The 21,508-nt window shown below is 41.8% G+C and overlaps 1 protein-coding gene across 5 annotated transcripts in view; it reads right to left on the reverse strand.

The window, feature by feature from the left end:
• Nucleotides 1-695: 695 nt before the first annotated feature.
• The window catches only part of Osbpl3 (oxysterol binding protein like 3), a 176,317-nt gene continuing 155,504 nt past the window's right edge, over nt 696-21,508 (reverse strand). For all 5 annotated transcript variants that reach the window (XM_042685026.1, XM_042685024.1, XM_042685025.1 and 2 more), the window contains 6 exons: nt 17,148-17,226; nt 15,881-16,025; nt 9,697-9,841; nt 6,696-6,822; nt 3,786-3,908; nt 696-1,062 (listed from right to left, as the gene is read on the reverse strand). In XM_042685026.1, the coding sequence (XP_042540960.1) occupies nt 966-1,062; nt 3,786-3,908; nt 6,696-6,822; nt 9,697-9,841; nt 15,881-16,025; nt 17,148-17,226 (716 nt within the window). In that variant the 3' untranslated portion in view covers nt 696-965. The remainder of the gene's footprint in view (nt 1,063-3,785; nt 3,909-6,695; nt 6,823-9,696; nt 9,842-15,880; nt 16,026-17,147; nt 17,227-21,508) is intronic.

Consider the following 21,508-nt stretch of genomic DNA (forward strand, 5'->3'; position numbering starts at 1 on the left):
CTCTGCAGGATGCCACTGTGGTTTCTCTGATTTTGTATATAAGACAGAACTAGAGGGAGGGACAAGCCCAAATGCTTCCCCCTTCAGGAAAGTGCCCCACAACTATCTTATATAAAAACATACATTCCACTGATATTATACTATTCCTTCCACCCCCAAAATGTAAATGAAAACATTCTTCAGGCTCCAGCACCAGGAGAATTATTCTGGATGAACAATTCAAGAGCTGTCTGAGGCAAAAAGATACCTCAGCTACCAAATTAAACTTGGGTAGCTTCCACATGAGTGAGTAACCCTGGGAGTCTTCTTTTTCTTTTCTTTTTTTTCTTTGTCAGTTGTGGGGCTTGAACTCTGGGCCTGGGCCCTGTCCCTCAGCTCTTCAGCTCAAGGCTGGCACTCTACCACTTGAGCCACAGCACCACTTCTGGTTTTCTGAGTGGTTTATTGGAGATAAAGAGTCTCATGGACTTTCCTTCCCGGGTTGGCTTTGAACCACAATCCTCAGATCTCAGCCTCCTGAGTAGGTAGGATTACAGGCATGAGCCACTGGCGCCTGGCTGCATTTCTTAATGCACCTAGGAGAGTTTGATTTTTTTTTCTTTCCTACAACATAATTTTATAAGGCATACATTTAACTCAAATCTTTTCATCCTTTGGAAAATCAGTGATAAAGCTTCTATTTTTTAACCCACACATGAATATTAATCTTTAATTTTTATTAAATAGTTTATATATAAAAAGAAATACCAAGGTGTTCTACATTCATATAAACAATCATGGAATCATGATACCATTTGACAATGTACAGAAAACTAGTGAAGAAAATACATAGGTAAATACTTACTATGCCAAGCTAAAGCATACGTGATCATTCTAGATACTATCTTTTAAATATACAGACACAGGTTTGAGCTGCTTCAGAAGCAAATGCAGGAGACACTAACATAACTTTCTTCTTAACGTTTTCACCACAAGACAGGATGGTCCAGTTTGGAAAAACCAAGATCTTTTCTAAGTTCCAAATAGGTGCCGTTGCTTACCCAAGAGTCGTCATCAGATTTCCTGTGGGAAAATGAGACCATTTCTTAAACTCTCTAAAACTGTCTCAGTCTATCTCTCTGTCTCTCTTGCTTTCCTTCCCTCCTGACTCTTCCCCCAATCCCCATCATCCTCAGCTGTACTCAGCTGAGCTGGAAACCATAGTGTGCCTTTTGACATGAACTTCTCAGCCCTGCAGGCAGTGCGGAGTGGTGTTTCTGGGGAAAGGAGAGGTCATCAGGGGCTTTCTGGACATAACATGTGGCTAGAAGGAAGGACTGCCACTACCTAGGGAAATGATTATGTAAAAACTTTATATCAACCAGAAAGCTGATAGGAAGTGAGAAGTTCAACATTAAAATAGAATAAAACCAAAAGGAATTGGAAGCAGTGGCAGTCTGGAGAGAACAGTCCTGCTTTACCTTTGTTCTAATAGATAATGTTACCTAAGTCAAAAGCTTAAAAAAGCTGTTTTCCCAGTTCCACTCACTCAACCTCCTTCTTGTTCTTTTATTTTTATGCTGGTACTGAGGCCTAAACTCAGGGCCTTCATTTAGCTTCCTTTAGCTTCCTTGCTCAAGGTTGGTGCTCTAGCTCTTGGGTCACAGATCCACTTTCACTTTTTGTTGGTTAACTGGAGACAGGAGTCTCACAGACTTTCCCACTCAGGTTGGCTTCAAACCTGAGTACTTAGAATTACTGAGATGAGCCACTGGAAACCATCCAGATTCTCCATTAAAAAATGAAATTACGTCACTTATGAAAGAAGAAGTTAAGGAACAACCTACTTTAAAGGTATAGATGTATCTTATCAAGTGGTCAGTAACTAAATCCATCACATTGTTAATCTGGCCATTTTTTGATCCCTTGCTTCTTTTCAAAATAGAATTTAAGATGTCTATTTTATTTTTGAAATGTATACATGAAGTTATGAGTATTTCAGGATAAATCTCTGCTGAGTTGATCTTCAGTTGCAATGTCCTGAGTTTGAGGAAATGACCAGACGAAATGTAGTAGAATCTACATCTACCAGATGTAGGTGGTTACAGCATTATATTTTGGAGATAAAATACTACTTCTTGCTATTTTTATTTATGTCTTAGAATATATACTTTATTACTGTTGCTGAGATATCCTAAGTCCTTCTGCAAATTATTTGTTTTCCATTCAAAATAGGCAAAGATTTAAAAAAAAAAAGGACTTAGCACCAATTCAACAACAAAACACAATTGCAGGGTGGAAGGAGAGAGGGAACTTGCTTCTCCTTTACACATGCTTATTTAAACTTTAACTAAAACAACAACAACAAAAGAGCAAACCAAAAACTCAGGGCCTTGCACTTACTAGATAGGTACTCTACCACTTGAGCCATGTTTCCAGCTCCTGGATCTTTGTTGCTTTTCAGTTAAAATAAAGAAGAAAGCCTGGTGCTGGTAGCTTTTGTCTGTAGTCCTAACTACTCAGGAGGCTGAGATCTGAGGATCAAGGTCTGAAGCCAGCCCAGGCAGAAAAGTCCCCCTAAGACTTTTATCTCCAATAAACCTCTCAAAAACTGGAAGTGGAGCTGTGGCTCAAAGTAGTAGAGTGCTAGCCTTGAGTAAAAGAGCTCAGGGACAGAGCCCAGGCCCTAAGTTCAAGCCTACAACCTACAAAAGTATTTAAGAAAAAGAAAAAAAAAAAGAAGAGGACTAGTGGAGGGCCATAATCTCTCATATCCTTTTGCAAAATTTAAGTAATATAAATAAGACTTGCAAGCTGGGCACAGGTGGCTCACACCTATAACCCTAGCTACTCAGGAGGCTGAAATCTGAGGATTGTGGTTCAAGGCCAGCTTGGGCAGGAAAGTCCATGAGACTCTTATCTCCAATAAACCACTCAGAAAATGGGAAGTGGTGCTGTGGCTCAAGTGGTAGAGTGCTAGCCTTAGGCTGAAGAGCTGAGGGACAGTGCCCAGGCCCAGAGTTCCAGTCCCACAATTGACAGAAAAACAAAAAACAAAAATCAAAACAAGACTTGCTCAGCAAATTATTTAAAAGCAACAGTAAATCTTCCAAATTTGAGTTCAGCTGTACTACAACATCTGTCATATGAGGCTTGGACTACAAGGGATCCCATTTGGGTAATTCATGAATTATTTCTGTTGTACATATAAAATATATTTATGTGGGTAAGCAAGCTCAGCTGTGATTTGTGTGTGTGTATACTGGGACTTGAACTCAGGGTCTGGGAGCTGTTCCTGAGCTTTTTTGCTCAAGGCTGGTACTATCTACCACTTGAGCCATCGCTCCACTTCAGGCTTTTTACAGGTTAATTGGAAAAAAAAAAAAAAAAAGAGTCTCATAGACTTTCATGCTCTGATTGGCTTCAAATTGTGATCCTCAGATCTCAGCCTTCTGAGAAGCTAAGATTATAGACGTGAGCCACCAGCACACAGCCTTAGCTATGAATTGAATTGTAAGCTGGCCTGGACCCAGGACTAGTTCTGACTGATTTCCTTGCCTCTCCCACAAGTATTTACTGAGTGACTTGCTGGGCAGGCACTGCAGGGTCATTGGGAACAAGCACGATGACATGCAAAATTGGAAGGTGCCAGTCCTGCCTTAGGACAGGGGCTGGGGCAGCCTCAGTTTCACCTTCCAGAAGCTGTTGAGTGGGAAGGGCCAACTTTGCATTCCTTCTCTACATGGCAACATGAAATGCCATCAGGGTCTCTGAGCCCAAGAGCGCCCTGCAGATCCTGACCAAACCTGAAAAACCGAGGCTGGTGCTCCATGTTGTTTTCCTCTAGGACCCGCCGCCTCTCTCTTTGGAGCTGTTCAATCCTCTGCTTCTGTGTTTCAGCTTCCTCTATGTTCCCTTCTTCTAGAAACCTAAGGCAAGGAGGGAAACAAGGGGAAGGAGATTGATCTCAAGAGAATACAATAATCACTACTATGCAACTTCCACATGTTTAAGACTAGATATTCAAAATCTGCCATACCTAAGTCCTCCCTCTCCACCAATCTTCAAACTGTGTATGTATGCAGGCACCGTGGCTTGAACTCAGGACCTTGCACTCTTGCACAGCTTTGGCTAGCACTATACCAGTTGAGCCTCAGCTCCACTTCTGGCTTTTTGCTGTTAACTGGAGATAAGAGCCTTACAAATGTGTCTATCACGGCTGGCTTCAAATTGCAATTCTTAGATCTCAGCCTCCTAGGTAGGTAGGATTACAGGTGTGAGCCACAGTGCTCAGCTCAGAACAATATTTTGAAGAGGAAGAAAGATATCATTTTGTAAATTAGTGGCATCACATGGTCAAAAGTACTGTATCAATAAAAGAATTTGGGGTGAGGTCTCCCTATCTTTTCCCCAATTCTTACTGCTTCTTCTTACCCAACCCTATCCCCTTCACCTTCTCATTACCAGCAACCTTGTTATTGGTTTTTTGGGTACCTGTTTAGAGATTTTTTTCCAAACATTTATGCAAATATAAGAATATGTTCTTGGGGCTGGGAAGGTGACTCAGTGGTAGAGCGCTTGCCTTGCATGCATGAGGCCCTGGGTTCGATTCCTCAGCACCACATAAGCAAAAAGAAAAAAGCTGGAAGTGGCGCTGTGGCTCAAGTGGTAGAGCGCTAGCCTTGAGCTGAAGAGCTGAGGGACAGCACCCAGGCCCAGAGTTCAGGCCCCACAACCGGACCCAAAAATAAATAAATAAATAAAATGTGTAGGTAAACCTCAATTTATTTAAGTAATTATTAACAAGCAGTTGGTTGTTCCTTTTTTTTTTCCTATTTTTAACATGCTATGATTAATAGCACAACAAATAACCTATATATCTCTAATGTTACAAGTAGGAAAGCATATCTGTAGGGGAAATTTCTAGAAGAGAATCTGCTGGGTTGAAGGGTAAAATGGCAACTCATACATGACAAACTGCTCTTCTACTTACATCCCACCCACATGTTGTCAGTACCCTTTCTTCTTGAGCCCTATCACTTAAACCAAAGTGAGAAGGTAAGAAATAGTAAGCCCATTCAGTCTTCAAAATGAACAATTTTCACATTATGAGTGAGACTGAACTTCTTTGCATATGTTTAAGGAGCACCGCATTCAGTATTTTGTGAACTATCCATTTTTCTATGTCCATTTTGTTTCTCATGGGTTGACCTATTATATTTTTTAGAACTCATGCATGAGATGAGTTATAAATGGTTGTTTATCTTTTTATGAATTATATATATTTATCTATTAAGAAGACTTAACAAAAAATAAAGTCAATACAGGTGCTGGTGGCTCATGTCTATAAACCTAGCTATTCAAGAAGCTGAGATCTGAGGATTGAGGTTCAAAGCCAGCCCAGGCTGGAAAGCCCATGGAGATTCTTATCTCCAATTAACCACCAAAAAGCCAGAAGTGGAGGTATGACTCAAGTGGCAGAGTGATGGCCATGAATGAAAAAGCCAAGTGATAGAGTGAGGCCCTGAGTTTAGGCCCAGCCAGTACTGATGTGTGTGTATATGTGTGTGTGTGTGTATGTATGCGTATGTGCAAGTGCACGCATGCATGCACACACTCACACACAGAGTAAAACATAGCAATCTTTTCTTTCTTTTGGCTTCTGGGTTTTGAGGCGTAATTAGAAAAGCCTTTGGAGGCAAGACTATTCTTTCCATTTTACAGAGTAGGAAACTGAGGCTGAGAAATATTGAGAAACGTTTCTCTACTACATAGCTTGTTAGCAGCAGTGTACAATTGAAAGCTAGATCTCAATGCACCAAATTAATTTAAATTTGAAGGATTAGGGGACGTGGATGTTGTGTTGTTTTTCTTTTCTTTCTTTTTTTTTGGTTGGTCATGGGGCCTGAAATCTGGGCCTGGGCACTGTCCCTCAGCTCTTCAGCTCAAGGCTAACACTTTACTCTTGAGCCACAGTGCCACTTCTGGCTTTTTCTGCATATGTGATGCTGAGGAATTGAACCCAGGGCCTCATGCATGCAAGGCAAGCACTCTACCACTGAGCCACCTTCCCAGCCCCTTCTTTTTTTTTTTGGCAGACCTGGAGCTTAAACTTGGGGCCTGGGTATTGACCCTGAGATTTTGTGCTCAAGGCTAGCATTCTATTACTTGTGCCACAGTGCCACTTATGGCTTTTTCTGAATAGTTTATTGGAGATGAAAGTCTCACAGACTTCTCTCCTTGGGCTGGCTTCAAATGGTGATCCTGACATCTCAGCCTCCTGAGAAGCTAGCCACTGGCACCTAGCTGATCTGAATGTTCTTATACTTTCAAATATAGACTAAGTTCTTTTATTTCTGCACACAGTAAAACATTTCAAAATAAAATTGAAAAAATTTTCAATAGAAATGGCGCTCTGCTGACAGTCATGTCACACCATGGATTGAAGCGAGGCTACATTTCTCTCTGACACACTTACTCCCCTCCCCCAACTTCACTCACCTGTCTACTACTGGTGACATCACCTGCCTCTCTAGGCAGCTATTAGCACCACCTGTTTTGTTTTGCTTAATACAGGATACCACTACATAGCATGGTTTAACCTTGAACTCACAGTCCTCCTGCCCCGTCTCCCGAGTTCAAGGATTACAGAAGTGTGCCACCACACTTGGCTTTACATCTGTGGGGAGAAAGGTCGTTTAAAAAAGAGCCCTTACCTTTGATCTGGTCTAAATCGAGTGTCTGTCGGTGGTAACAAAGACTTTGACGATGGATCCATTTCATTTAACTCTAGAGCGAACTGTGTGAAGCCATAATATTGCTCATAGCCTTTGGGCATGGGATCTAAAAGAGAAAAACACCATTATCCCTGCATTGCACTTCATTCATGCTACCTTTTAATTCCTTCATCTTTCTCATTTCAGAGCAGCTAAAGTTCTTGCTCAGCACGAAACTATTCTATTTGGATTAAAATATTCTGATTAGAAAATAAGTGCTGAATATTTCTCTATCAATTTTCTTTCCATAAATTTTCTTCTGCCTTCAAGGATATAGTTCTCTTTTGTTTGGTCCTACATAATGCTGCAAATTTTCCATACTACTTGAGCTACATAATAATATAATTTGCTATTAAATGTACCTTTTAAAACCTCTAGATTGCTTTTCCTAACCAACTACACTCTCCATCCATTTTTGTTTTGTTTTATGTAGGTAATGGACAACTCTCTTAAACTTTGTCTTTTAGCATAAACAGTGTTGAACCCATAGTAAGTGGTCTTTGTTCTATACTAACCTTCCTCTCATCCTTTAACCAACTCTTTATTTCTTGTGTAAATTCGGGCTTTTATTAGTGTGTCAGGTTTTCTTCACCAATTCTTGTTCCCTAAAATGTGACATCTTTTCATTTTTCCCTTGCTGTAATGGTGTTTGAACTCAGGGCTTCAAATTTGCTAGACAGGAGGTGTTCTAACACTTGAGCTGCACCCCAGCTCTTTTCTTCTTTTTTTGGGGGTGGTGTTGGTGGAATGAGGTCTCACAAATCAAGGGCTGTCCTCGGACTATGACCTTCCTATCTATGACTCCTGTGTAGCTGGGATTACAGGCATGAGCCATCATACTTGGTCCTCATTTTAACTTTAGAAAAATTAAGTATATGGCTCTAACTTGAATTCTAGCTAAATACATCCCAAGTTTATGTGTAAAGCAAACCTAATGTAGACAAAAAAATATCTACCTCTGGCCTTAGCTACACATCTACATCTAAATGTTGCCATGCTTTTGTCTGCAGACCATTTTGAAGTTCCAGAAGTCCCCCTGGTAACTCAATTCTGTGTTTCTTAAGCCTGGACAAAGCTTTCTACTGTGTCTTCCACTCTAGTCCTCCAATCACCAATGAAGAACGGTTGCTTTACCTCAAGAGACCCAGCGATGCTCAGGGCCAACATACAGACATAAAGTCAAGGAATTATAACAGCAACAATGTCAACACGTTTCTTTTAACATTCAGAGAGGAATTTGGAGAGGTTGCGCTCGTCTGTGAGATATACTAGAGCAGAGGAGAGACCGTCCCCCTCCAAAATCTCACCTGTGCCTGCTCAAGCTAGTGGACAATTCATTGTGGTTTCCTGTCGACCTCTTCAGAGGAAGATGTGGCTACTGCCTATTGGAAGAGACATGGCTAGCGCCCCACACCTCCGTCATTCCTTGTATTTGCTAATGGAACACCAGTTCTCTTATGATTGCACTGCCCCATCCCCAGGCATGAACCAAAGTCCACCTAAATTTCCTCTGCCTGCCCTGTGGCCCACAATTGGTTCAGTGGTAGACCCCCTTCATGCTGATGGGCTGTATGCACATTGTTACTGAGCGGTCATATGAAATACTGCACTCCTGAGAATAAGGAGATATGTGAGGACCTAGCTTTTGTTTTCCCTTTCCTGTTCCTCCCTGCCTGGGTCATGGTTATATAGGGGTAGACACTGAATTGTGACAACTATTTCCATGCATGAGGGAATATCATGGCAGACGAAGGGTGATAAAATGTGTCCTGACTGATCTGTGTCCTTAGGATGGGTAAGGTGCCAGGGAAACAAACCTGGAGCTACCTCTCACTTATTCTTAAGTAAGAGAACATATCCTCATGAGATTTTTTTTTGTCTTATGTTAGCTATACAGGGTGGGGGAGCAGTATTTCATTGTTACATTCCACATAAGGTTATAGTATAATCCAATCAATTTCACCCCCTTTGTTATACTTCCTGTTCCCTCTCTTAAAAAAATATCATCTCCAACAGGTACCCCAGTTTCTTTTTCATATTTACAATTTATCCTCCTGGTTTAAGCCATTAATAGTAAAGTTTTTTTTTTTTTTTTTGTCGGTCGTGGGGCTTGAACTCTGGGCCTGGGCGCTGTCCCTCAGCTCTTCAGCTCAAGGCGAGCGCTCTACCACTTGAGCTACAGCGCCACTTCCGGTTTTCTGGTGGTTTATTGGAGATAGGAGTCTCACGGTCTCTCCTGCCCGGGCTGGCTTTGAACCGCGATCCTCAGATCTCAGCCTCCTGAGTAGCTAGGATTACAGGCGTGAGCCACCAGCGCCCGGCAATAGTAAAGTTTTAAAGCCATTAATTAGTAAACTTTTCTTTCTGTTAAGTTTTTATCAGCCTAAGTATGTTAAACGCTCTAGTTCATAACCGGTTTTACAAATGACCCTGCCTTGGGTATTTATCTTTCAGACTGGATGGACTAAGGGGACATGTTGAGGTAGCTCGGGGTTCTCTTGCCTTTATCCCCACAGTTGCTTCAAGGTCTCAGAGTCCTGTGGAAACTACAGGCTATCAAAAGGCATATGGACTGGGTCAATCTGGGACCTCTCACTCTTGAAAACCTCATTTTCTCCTCTTGGTATTCTAGAATGACTGCATGCCACTGAAGTTCCTTCAAGGTGCCTCTACAGTCGGTCTGACATGTATACTAGTAATGGCAATTTCATCCTGGGATGAACAATCCAGGAGCAAGCAGCCCCAATGAGGTTCTGCTGGAAAGGGACCAGGACTCTGAAAAGTGATTACATGAAGGAAATAAAGGCTAACACCACTACCCTGGCTCACAGCAGATACAGGCTGGAGACCCAAGTGGAGCTGACTCCTGTCTAAGGGTGGATCCTCTTACCCTTCCCACCCAAGGTCTCTCTGCCTGGGGTAGCTAAGCTCCCAAACTCACTGGCTCTCCAGACGCATATGGAGGATGAGGAGCCTCCACAGTAGATGCTTTCATGCCATTTCCCAAACAGCCGGTGCACAGCCTTTCCACTCCTGTCGAAGACTGTGCCTTCAATCTCGTGGGCATTAGTGCTCCAGTATTTTGCCTAGGATGCAAATGACAGATGTCTGAGTGGTACTACAAAAGGATCAGCTTATTACAGATGTTAAATAAAGAAAACTAAAGGAAAGAGGAAGGACTATAGACTGATTTTGTACAGCACCACTGGTTTGCCAGTTCTAGGTTCTCTTTAACCAACAAGAAAGTGTATGTCCAAAAAGTATATATACAGATACTATTTACCTCATATCCATGTTCTAAGCCCTTGCCAAGGTTTGAACTCAAGGCCTTGTGCTCTTGCTTGGCTTTCTTGCTAGCACTCTACCATTTGAGCCACACCTCCGCTCCAGCATTTTGCTGGCTAACTGGAGATGGAGTCTCAAAAACTTTTTCTCCTTGTTTGGCTTCAAACCACAGTTATCTGAATCTCAGTACCCTGAGTAGGATTACAAGTTTGATTCACTGGCACCCTGCTACATACTTCTGCAAGAAGACTTAAAAAGTACTTTTAGCAATATTTTAGTATATGATACATTTTTATTAACTGTATCTATCAAGTCACAATTAGTTCTCCTGAACTTATTCCTGCCCATTGAAATCCTATATCCTTTGACAAAGGTTTCTCAATTCTCACTGCTACCAGTGAGAACCACTATTCCACTTCCTGTTAAAGAGTTCCACCTTTTCAGATTCCATATATAAATAAGACCATGTATTTTTTTATCTACGCTTAATTATTTCACTCAATATAATACCTGCCAGGTTATCTATGCTGTCACAAACGAGGACTTCATCCTTTTTTTATGGCTGAATAAAATTCCATTGTATACTTATACACCACATTTTCTTTAGCCTTCTGTTGAAAGACACTTGGGCTGATTCTGCACTTTGGCTACTGTGAATAATTGCAATAAATACCGGAGTACAGATGTCCCTTCCACAGACTGATTTCATTTTCTTTGGATTTATGCCCATGGTAGAATTGCTGGAACAATATCTGGAGAATCTGTTTTCCTCCCATGGTTGTACTAATTTATATCACTAACATATTGTAAGGGTTCTGTTTTTCCACAGCCTTCCGAACATCTATCTTATATCTCTTTATAATAGCTATTCTAAGAGATAGCTCAAGAAGTGGTGCCATGGCTCAAAGGGGTAGAGCCTTGAGAGAAAAAGTTCAGGGGCAGCCCCAAGGCCCAGAGTTCAAGCCACATGACTGACAGGGGATAGGGAAGGGAGGGGATCTTTCTTTTTGAGAAAATGTTTGTTCAGATACTTTGCCTTTTTTGGTGTGGGTAAGATCAAAGCCAAGGTCTTTTGGTAAGTGCTTTATCACTCAAGTATATCTCTAGCTCCTTTTCCCATTTTAAAATAAGATTATTTTCTTGTTTTTGTGTTGAGTTCTTTAAATATTTTGTATGTTAACATCGTATCAGACATAATTTGAAAATATGTTCTCCTTACTTTGTAGGTTTCTTCCCTGTATGGATTGTTTGTCTTTGCTGTGAGAGGCATGTTTGTTTGATTCAATTCCATTTCTGTGAGAGGCATGTTTGATTCAATTCCATTTGAATATTTTTGCTTTGTTGCCTGTGTTTCAGGAATCTACCCAAACCATTACTGTTTGGATCAACACCATAGGGCTTTTTCCATTGAGTTTTCTTTGAGTAACTTTACAGTTTTAGCTCTTATGTTTTAAGTCTTTTATTTAGTTAGTTTTTTGTCAGTCGTGGGGCTTGAACTCTGGGCCTGGGCTCTGTCCCTCAGCTCTTCAGCTCAAGGCTAGCATTCTATCACATGAGCTACAGCACCACTTCTGGTCTTCTGAGTGGTTAATTGGAGATAAGAGTCTCACAGACTTTCTTGCCCAGGTTGGCTTTGAACCATGATCTTCAGATCTCAGTCTTCTGAGTAGCCAGGATTATAGGCATGAGCCACTGGTGCCCAGCTGCCCTTTAGATTTTTGTATATGGTATGAAATAAAGAGTTTCACTGCTCTGCATGTGGATATTCAATTTTTCCTCCAACACCATTTATTGAAGAGACTTTCTTTTTCTCATCATGTGTTCTTGGTGGCTTTGTTGAAAATCAGTTAACTGTAAATGCATGGATTTGTTTCTAGGCTATCTATATTGTTTTCGTTGGTCTATGTATCTGTTAAGCCTAGATATTCTCTCTGTCTCTGTCTCTCTGTCTCTCTCTCACACACACACCCTCTCCCTTCCTCCTTCCCCTTTCTTTTCTTCTTTTCCAATATCACCTTTAGTTATTTAATAAAAATTAACGGTTAATTTTGCCATTTGTAACTCGATCCAGTGTTTGCATCAGATACATCCCCCCATCACGTTTGCTATGTGTGGTTCAGGAATGAAAGTCTCTTCAGACCCTTGCCTAAGAGCATGGCTGGTCTCTAAGACCCCTTCTGTGGGGCAGCTGTCTCATGCCTGCCATTGTCACTTACAGAGCTATACCTCTGACCACTATAATTTAGAAGAAATTTAACTTGTAATTTTTTTTTCCTCCACAGGAAGTAGACAGTCATTTGCAAAAATTTTCAGGATGTTACTCAAAATTTCCAAATTTCTTTGATTAGGACTTCTTATCTAGTACACAGGACCTTTATCTGTGAACATTTTCAAAGAGCACTGGTTGTGATCTATGAGGTCTGCACACAGCGGCAGACCAGCACATCCCAGCTCAATTCAGCCTTTTGGGTTTCAAACAGTACCACTGTCCAGCCAGCAGAGGGAGCGCCCAACTCCCTTGAGATGACCTCCCTGCTCTCCCCACCCTCCCCCAATCATCTCCCAACTACCTAGCTTCCCTAAGAATCTCTATAAAGAACAGAAGGCATTGCTCTATAAATAAAAAAGTCCTAGCAATATTTCCAGCTGAAGCAGAAGTCATATTTGGAAACCAATAACTTTGAGTGGCATTTCCAGGCCATGTTTTGGTATTTCAGCTTCAAACCTCCAAGCCTGTTGATAGAAATGGAAGGAAGGGACAGGAACAACAGTGTCTCAGAGGTGAAGGAGGAATTTAAAATTGAGTTACCCAGCTATATAAAAGAGGGGAAAAGCAATAGTCCAAACCTAGGCTCACTGAAAAACAAGGGTCAGATTTTTCTCTCAGGGATATTCACTAAAAAACCGAAGGCTGACACTGGACAGGAAGTCAGAGGGTGAGTCACAGTCCATGGGTAACTGACTGGAGGCATATCCAATATTCATCTTATAACTTCAATAATTTCATCTCTGAAGCTGGGCATGGTAGCACACACCTGTAATGCCAGCACTTGAGAGGGTTTAGGCAGAAGGATCGCAAGTTTTGAGGCCTACTTGGACTACCCAGTGAGATCTTGATTCAAAAAACAACAGCTAGGTATAGTGTCTCACCTTGTAGACCAGGCAGAGAACAGGACATTGCTAGTGACTCCCTCTTGACCAATATCTGGGCACAGTGGTGTGTGCCTGTCATCCTAAGTTACAGGGCAAGCAAAACTAGGAGGACAGCAGTCCAGGCTGATACAAACATAAAGAAAGACCATGTCTTGAAAATAATCAATGCAGATAGGGCCTGGGAGAGTGGTTCAAATATTGGAATGCCTGCCTAGCAAGCATAAGGCCCTGGGTTCTAACCCCAGTAGTGCCCAAACAAACAAAAAACCCTCAAACAACAACAACAATAACAAAAACTCTCTCTCAGACCTTGAGTGGATGGGACAGGTGAGGGTAGACATGGAGTAGAGCACATGTCCTTGGCAAAAACGTTGACACCCAAATGGTTTTCCCATGGATCAAGGGTAACACACCTCTGTTCCAGGCTGCTTTTTTTTGTTGGTGGTGGTGGTGGTCATGGTGCTTGAACTCTGAGTCTGGGCACTGTCCCTGAGCTCTTCAGCTCAAGGCTAGCACTCTACCACTTGAGCCACAGCGCCACTTCTGATTTTCTGGTGGTTAATTGGAGATAAGAGTCTCCTGGACTTTCCTGCTCAGGCTGGCTTTGAACCGGGATCCTCAGATCTCAGCCTCCTGAGTAGCTAAGATTACAGGTGTGAGCCACCGACGCCCAGCTACCTTTGCTTCTTTTGCAGACAGCTTAGGCAAAGCTTCCAGGAGGGCAGCATTTAGATTTTGCCACGCAAAGTTGTCATGGCCAGTTTTATATCTGTTTACAACTTCATTGGACTTGTAGATTATAACAAAGACCCCATTCAGCTTCATCCTAAGTACCCCCCTAGATGCTGCAGACTTATATGAAATTCCACAGTTGGGACCTCCCCTCTCAGCTCACCATTTTGATCTGAACTAAATGTAAATATTTCTGAACAACGGTAATACTTAAAAACCACATTAAGTAAATGCATTTTTAAGAGGAAGAGGTGGAGGAGAGAGGAGGAAGAGAAGATGGAGGACAACCTCAAGTCAAGGTAGCTGGAAAAGATAATCATATATCTACTGCATCTGGCCCATCTTTCTCTACTGTTAGGAGCTCTGTTGTGAGCTAGGCACCAGGCAGCAGGGCTACAGGAGTAAGCTACCTAGCCCAGCATGAGGATGGTGAGGAGGCTGTGGAGAGAGGAGAAACAGGTAAAGCAATCACTACCAAGCTAAAAACCCAGTAGTCACAAAAACTCTAAAGGAAAGGCAATATGAAAAAGAGTGAAAGGTTGATTAGGGTGAAGATTCAGGAATCTGAGTGGTCAAGGCAGAAGGAAATGAGGAAGGGCCAGTGAGGTAAGGAGAAAGCGATGGGAAGAAGGAGGAGTGAGCGGACCTTGGAGAAGAATGAGGGGAGAGTGTGTATGTTGTATATGCAAATGTGTGTATGTGTGCAAAGGGCTACGGATGGGGAGGACGGGCTGTTAGGAGCCATGCAGGCCTTTGTAAGGATGTAAGCTTTTACTCCAAGGAAGATGGAAGGTGTTGGAGGGATTTTTTTCAAAAGAATAATGTGGCATCAATTCCTTCTTTCCCCTTCCCTTCTTCTTCCCCCCTCTCCTCCCTTCCTCCATTCTTTCTGCCTTCTCTCCCCTTGTACTCCCCATCCTCCCCACTTAGTTCCCTCTTTCTTTCTTGAAGTAGACTTGTGAATGCTAGGTAATTACTTTACCACTTGAGCCCTGACACCAGTGTTGGGATAAGCTTCTCTTTTCTTTCTGTGTTAGGTCTAGGGATTGAGCTCAGGGCCTGGGTGCTGTCATTGAGCTTTTATGAACTACCACTTGATCCATAGCTTCACTTTGGGCTTTTGGTGATTAACTGGAGAAAAAGAGTCTCATGAACTTTCCTGCCTGGACTGGCTTTGAACCAGGATCCTCAGATCTCAGTCTGAGTAGGTAGGATTGCAGGTGGGAGCCACTGGCACCAAGTGGTATGAGTTTCTTATAGTAAACATATGAACATAACATTTTCCTTCTTGAGATAAGAACTCACTGTACAGCCCAGACTGGCCTCAAAATTGCAATCCTCCTGGCTGTAGTTTGCTGAGTGCTGGGACTATAGATATGTACCATCACACTCAGCTTTATGTTAACCGAATTCAATAATATTAAGTGCATTCATCATATACAATCATCACCACTATCAATTTCCAGAATGTTCTCATCTTCCCAAATCAAAACTCCATATATATGAAAGGCCAATTCCCCATTCCTCCCTACTCCAGCCCATGGAAATCACTCGCTCTGCTTTCTGTCTGTGAATGTGGCTCCTCTGGGAACCTCGTGTAATTGGATCATACAGTCTGTGTCTTCCTGAGTCTGGCTTACCCCACTTAGACATATGCCATAGTGTCTTTATAGTGTACTGGTGTTGTGGCACCATGGCGGCATTCTGGCTCTGGGATGAGGATGGGCAGCAGGGGCAGGGGATGAGAGCAGGAGGAGGGAGGCTAGAGAGGACATGGTGTTGGTCCAGATGACACAGTGGGCTGGGACTAGGGAGCTTCTGGCACAAAGGTCCCGTGAAAGATCCCTTAAGATGGCCTGTGTCCTGAGGACCTGAATCTGCAGGTCAGCCCATCCAGCGTGAGAGCTCGGGGGGGGGGGGGGGGGTAAGGGGGGGAGGAGGGCTGCTCTGGTTACCTTTATGAAGTTCACTTTGCAGTGGCAGGAGTCATCACTTAGGTTCTTGATGACAATCTCTCCATAGTGCTCAATCCACCTCTGACCACTTAAGATATTGTGGATACAAGAGGTCACTTTGTTCCACTCAAAATGATCTCCGAAACTATAAGGGAGGAGAAAGCCAAAGTAACGATTCCCAGAAGAGCCAGTGGCCAATGCAAATAAACTCTGCTGTCCCCAAGTTAAGCCAGGTGACAAACCGCTCAGCCCCTCCCTCCAGGCTTTGGGCATCCTGTGATTTGAGCTGCTGTTCCCCACGGAGCTGCCAGGACAGGGTCAGATTCCCCCATGCTGGAAACCAGTGAGAGCTTCACTAATGTAACCAAACTAGGATGGGAGAAAGATACATTTTTTTAAAAATTTCATTTTACTAGGGCTTGAATTCAGGTCCTGGATGCTGTCCCTTAGCTTTTTCATTCAAGACTGACATTCTACCATTTGAGCCACACCTCTACTTCTGGCTTTTTGGTGGTTAACTGAAGAGTCTCACAAACTTTCCTAATTTTTCTTCCTTGATCTCACTTTGGACCATGATGCTCAGATTTCACTCAGCCTCCTGATTAGTTAGGGTCACAGGCATGAGTCCCCAGTGCCTGACTGTTAGGAGAGTTCTATACAATTTGCACAATTACACCTTTTACCAGAAGAAAGTATTTATATAGTACTTATGGAGCTAAGGGCCAAGGGCAACCTGTAGCAAGAGGCAGAGCGAGTAGGTAAAGCGCTCCAGCTTTTGTTCAGGAGTTCTGATAATCATTTTATATGAGTAAGTACCAATAATCCCTGTAAGGTCAAGGCCATGTCTTTCTTAAAGGCAATTACAAAAGAGTAAGGCATGACCAGCTTAAAGAAAAACTCCCATTCTTAATCTTCATTAGGAAGTAGACGTGAGTTTCTAAAAATCTACTCAGGGAAGTTTAATTTGTGGGAGGCATTTCCACTTGAGGGGGAAAAAAACTCATGAGCTAATCAGATTTCCCAGATGAGACAATCTGAACCCACTGCCCATCAGATAAAAAGAACAAAACAAGGATGAGGATAGATCAAGTAGGAGAATGCCTGCCCAGTGTGCAAAAGGTTCTATATTTCGTCCCTAGCTCTGCAACAAGAGAAAAGGGAAGATTAAAACATACTCCCAGTGCCCTGGATGGTGAGAACCCTGTCACTATGGTGAATTCTCAGCTCTAAAATTCTGTAAGTTCCTAGCCACACAAGAGGAACTTACGCTGGTAGAGTCACATGGGTTGTGCCAATTGGGACAATTTCCATGGATTTGCCCCAGAACTTATTTTTCCATCTCATATCTGAAACAAAATACCAAATATTACATATTTAGCAAGAAATCTACATAGATAAGAGTTCTTAGTCTAGATAACTGATGTTAAAGTACAACCATTTTAGATTATCCTATAGGATGGCTTTCCATGTCATATAGCAGAACCAAGGAAACTAAAATTATAAAACAAAATTCTCTCCTTGGAAGAATTAACAGTGTGAATTCACACATGAAAACAAGTAGTTACCACACAGAGAAGGGTAACTATAAATATGTTGCAAGTTCAGTGGAGCTGGGAAAGAAGGCCTACCTGAAAGCCTGTGGAAGACATCAGAAGAGGCGGAAGGAGCCATTTAAGTAGGGCTTTGTAGAAGGAGTTCATCAGGCAGAGAAAAAGCAACTCAAGGCAGAGGAAGGAGCTCACTCAAGGAAGCAGAGATGGAGGAAGAGAGTGGAGTGTGGAAGCTAGTGGTTCATACCTGTAGTCCTAGCTACTCAGGAGGCTGAGTTCTAAGGATCTTTGTTCAAAGGCAGTCTGGACAGAAAAGTCCATGAGATTCTTGTCTCCAATTAACCACCCAAAATCCAGAAATGGAAGTGTAGCTCAAGTAGTAGAGCGTTAGTTTTGATTTTAAAAAGCCAACTGAGAGCTGGAGGCCTAGAGTTCAAGCCCCAGTACAACACAGACAGACCAGACAAACCAGACAGACAGACAGACAGACAGACAGACAGACACAGACACACACACACACACGTAGCATGTGTTCTGTCCTATGGACCTAGGGTTGTCTGAGAAGAAGAGTAGAAAGTCACATTGAGACTACAAAACAGAGGGCACCCTAAGCCAGGCTAAGAAGTCTGCTTTGTGTACACTGGGAAAAATAAACATGGAACTGCTGTGATTAGATACCAAGTTCAGACAACTGAAATCACATGGAGAAAGGAATCAAGGACAGATTAAAAGCAAGAAAACAAGAGGCCATTGTACTTGTCCAAGAATAATCAGGAATGCAGCAAATCAAGACAATAACTGTGGGTCACACAGAAATATAATTCTAACAAGCAGAAATGGACAAAACTGACTGGTAAATTAGATCTGAAAAAGAGAAAATATTCATATTCCAGCCTGCACGAATGCTAGTAACATGAGAGAAGACAGAACAGTCCTGACTGACTTCTGTGCTGAGGACAGACACACTACAGGAGAATGAGGGTGGGCGCAGGAAGGCCAGACTGCAGCTGGGGTCCAGGTGAGAGAGGTAAAACTTAGCTGAGGAAGTACTTGGAAACGTAGTATATGTTTCCATTTATGTGAGATACTTCAAATAGGCAAATTGTGACAAAGAGCTTTAATCAGGAGTTGACCCAGACTGAGGGATGTGGGAGGGAAATAGAGGGCTTGGTAAAGAGTTTCAAAAAACAGTTGTGGTGATAACTCTACAAATCAGAATATAAGAAATAAACCAAGCCAGGCGCTGGTGGCTCACGCCTGTAATCCTAGCAACTCAGGAAGCTGAGATCTGAGGATCGTGGTCCAAAGCCAGTCTAGGCAGGAAAATCTGTGAGACTCTTATCTCCAATTAACCACCTGAAAACTGAAGTGGCGCTGTGGCTCAAGTGGTAGAGCGCTAGTCTTGAGCTGAAGAGCTGAGGGCAGTGCCTAGGCCCAGAGTTCAAGCCCTACGACCGACAAAAAAAAAAAAACAAAAACAGGAATAAAAAGAGAAAGAAACCACTGAATTGTATGCTTTATACAATATGAAAATATCTCAATAAAATTGCTATGAAAAAGAACTGTCTAAATAAAAAATAACAATGTGTTATAGGGTTTATAACATATGTAAGTAAAATGTATATTAAAGTAGAGCAATATATTAAAGTTCTGAGAGAGGAAAACTTGAAGTATAGTTTACAAAGTTTCTTATACTACACATGAATTGGCATAATATTACTTGAAGGTAGGTTGTAATATATTGAAGATATCTAATATGAATTGTGTATGCGCGTGTACATGTGTGTGTCTGTATGTTTGTGTGTGTGTGAGTGCGCGCATGCACACCTGCACTGGAGCTTAAACCCAGGACCTGAGTGCTGTCCCCTAGCTTGTCTGCTTAAGACTTGTGTTCTACCACTTGATCCACCCCTCCATTTCCAGATTTTTTGGTGGTTGACTGGAGATAAGAGTCTCATGGACTTTCCTGCCTGGGCTGGCTTTCAATCACCATCCTCAAATCTCAGTAGCTAGGCTTACAAGAATGAGCCACCAGTGCCTGGCTATAATATATATCTTAAAGTAACAAGACACAAATCAGACATGTATAAATAATAACCCAACAGAGAAGATGAAATAGAATTGTTGAACATATTCAGATTCACCAGTGGTGGCCCTGGGAAGAAGAGGCAGCTGGGCAGATGACCAGCTTGCATCCGTGGCCTTTTCTCCCATGCCTCCTTCGGCATCTGCTATAATGCACAGTTCCAGACCTGGGAACATCCACCTGGCTGAGCAGCAGACCCTATGAGGAACATGTGGTTCTACAATCCAGGCAAGCCGATGAGAACTGGTGCATTAATGTAACAGGTGACTGAGTCTGATGTACAGACAAGAGCAAGCTCATGATGAGGAGAAGGTTGAGAAATTCCACAGTCAACTAATGGGCCAGGAATCCTGCAAGTGTTACTGTGGTAAAATCAGACTTCTAGGCTTTGTCACATTCAGAAGTAACTTATTTGAAATAGAGTGAGTGTTAAGACAGAAAATACTTAGATAATAAGTAAGCTAGTCCTTCTTCCTTATTTTATTTTTTGGAGCCAGTACTGGGGCTTGAACTCAGAGCCTTGAGCTCTCATTTTGTTTTTTCACTCGATGCTGGTGCTTTACTACTTGAGCTACACATCCACTTCTGGCTTTGTTTTTGCTGGCTAATTGGAAATAAGAGTGTCACAAATAATTCTGTCTGGCTTTGAGTCACAATCCTCAGATCTCAATCCTGAGATCTCAATACCTCCCAAGTAGTTAGCATTACAGGCATGAGTCACCAGCACCTGGCTGTACTTTCTTCTTAATGTTAACTTAGAGAGCTAGGGATATAAATGCTTAGGTCAGGAAAAAAAACCAAAAACCTCTTTGTTTAGTTTTAGAAATTGAATAAGATATACCAACTCAGAAACTTTTGGCATATTATTTGGAGTTTAATGAAATATATAATTTATTCTTGGTGAGTTTATATTAGTAATTTGAAAAGGAAATACCAAGAAAAGCCAGTTCATCCTTAAACTTAGGTCATTTGTTTTTAAGACACAATAAATGATTTTACTGGATCATTACGTTTCTTTTGGAGCATACAATGTGCTGTGCTATTAACAAATCACTAAATGCATTGTTATGTACCATGGCAATGGTGTGAAGTCTAGGTTCTGAATAAGAAGCATGCTTTACCTTTACCTTTTAGACTTTAAAACTATAATTGTGTGTGTGTGTGTGTGTGTGTGCACGTACACGTACGCGCGCTAGTTCTGGAGCTTTGACTCAAGGGTTTGCATTCTTGCTTAGCTTTTATACTCAAGGCTGGTGGTCTATCCACTTAAGCCACCCCTCTACTTCTGGATTTTTGCTGGTTAACTGGAGGTAAATGTCCTAGATTTGTCTGTCTGGGCTGGCTTTGATCCAGAATCCTTAGATCTCAGCCTCCTGAGTAGTCAAGATTACAGTGAGCCACTGATTCCTAGCTAACACTGTAATTTTAAAGTAGTGCCACTTTGTTGAGTTCTGTCTGCACTTGGTCTTTCAGTCTTATTTTCAGTGATCAAAACAAGAGCAGTTATGTGAAAATCAGATTGCAAATATAGAATCAATATGGCCTATAACCACTGTATCACAGATTATCCACTATGTATTTTCTACATGTTATTTCTCCAAAGGGCTGAGGGTTATACAAACTAAACTTTGTAGTTTAAACATGATTCTCAAATTTTTTTTCCAGCAACCCAGAAGTATGAATTTTTCATATGATCCTATATTTGTAATCAGATTTTACCATCTAAAAGTAATGTTCATAGGTTGGTTCAAGTGAAGGCTCTATATTAAAATAATTTTGGTAGAAGTTTGTCATGCTCAGTATTTTAGCATGAAAAGCTTCCTTAGTTATAAGGATTTTAGTATATTTCAGAGAGATCAGTAAATAAAATATTATACTTATAAAAAATCTATTTAAGTCTATTAAAAGAAGGTAAAGAGAGGGAAAGGATTAACAAAAAACAAATATGACAGAGAACAAATTAACAAGAGAGCAGATTTAAAAACCAACTGG

Source organism: Dipodomys spectabilis, unplaced genomic scaffold, assembly GCF_019054845.1.
Source record: "Dipodomys spectabilis isolate Male_0828 unplaced genomic scaffold, ASM1905484v1 ptg000092l, whole genome shotgun sequence".
NCBI lineage: Eukaryota > Metazoa > Chordata > Mammalia > Rodentia > Heteromyidae > Dipodomys > Dipodomys spectabilis.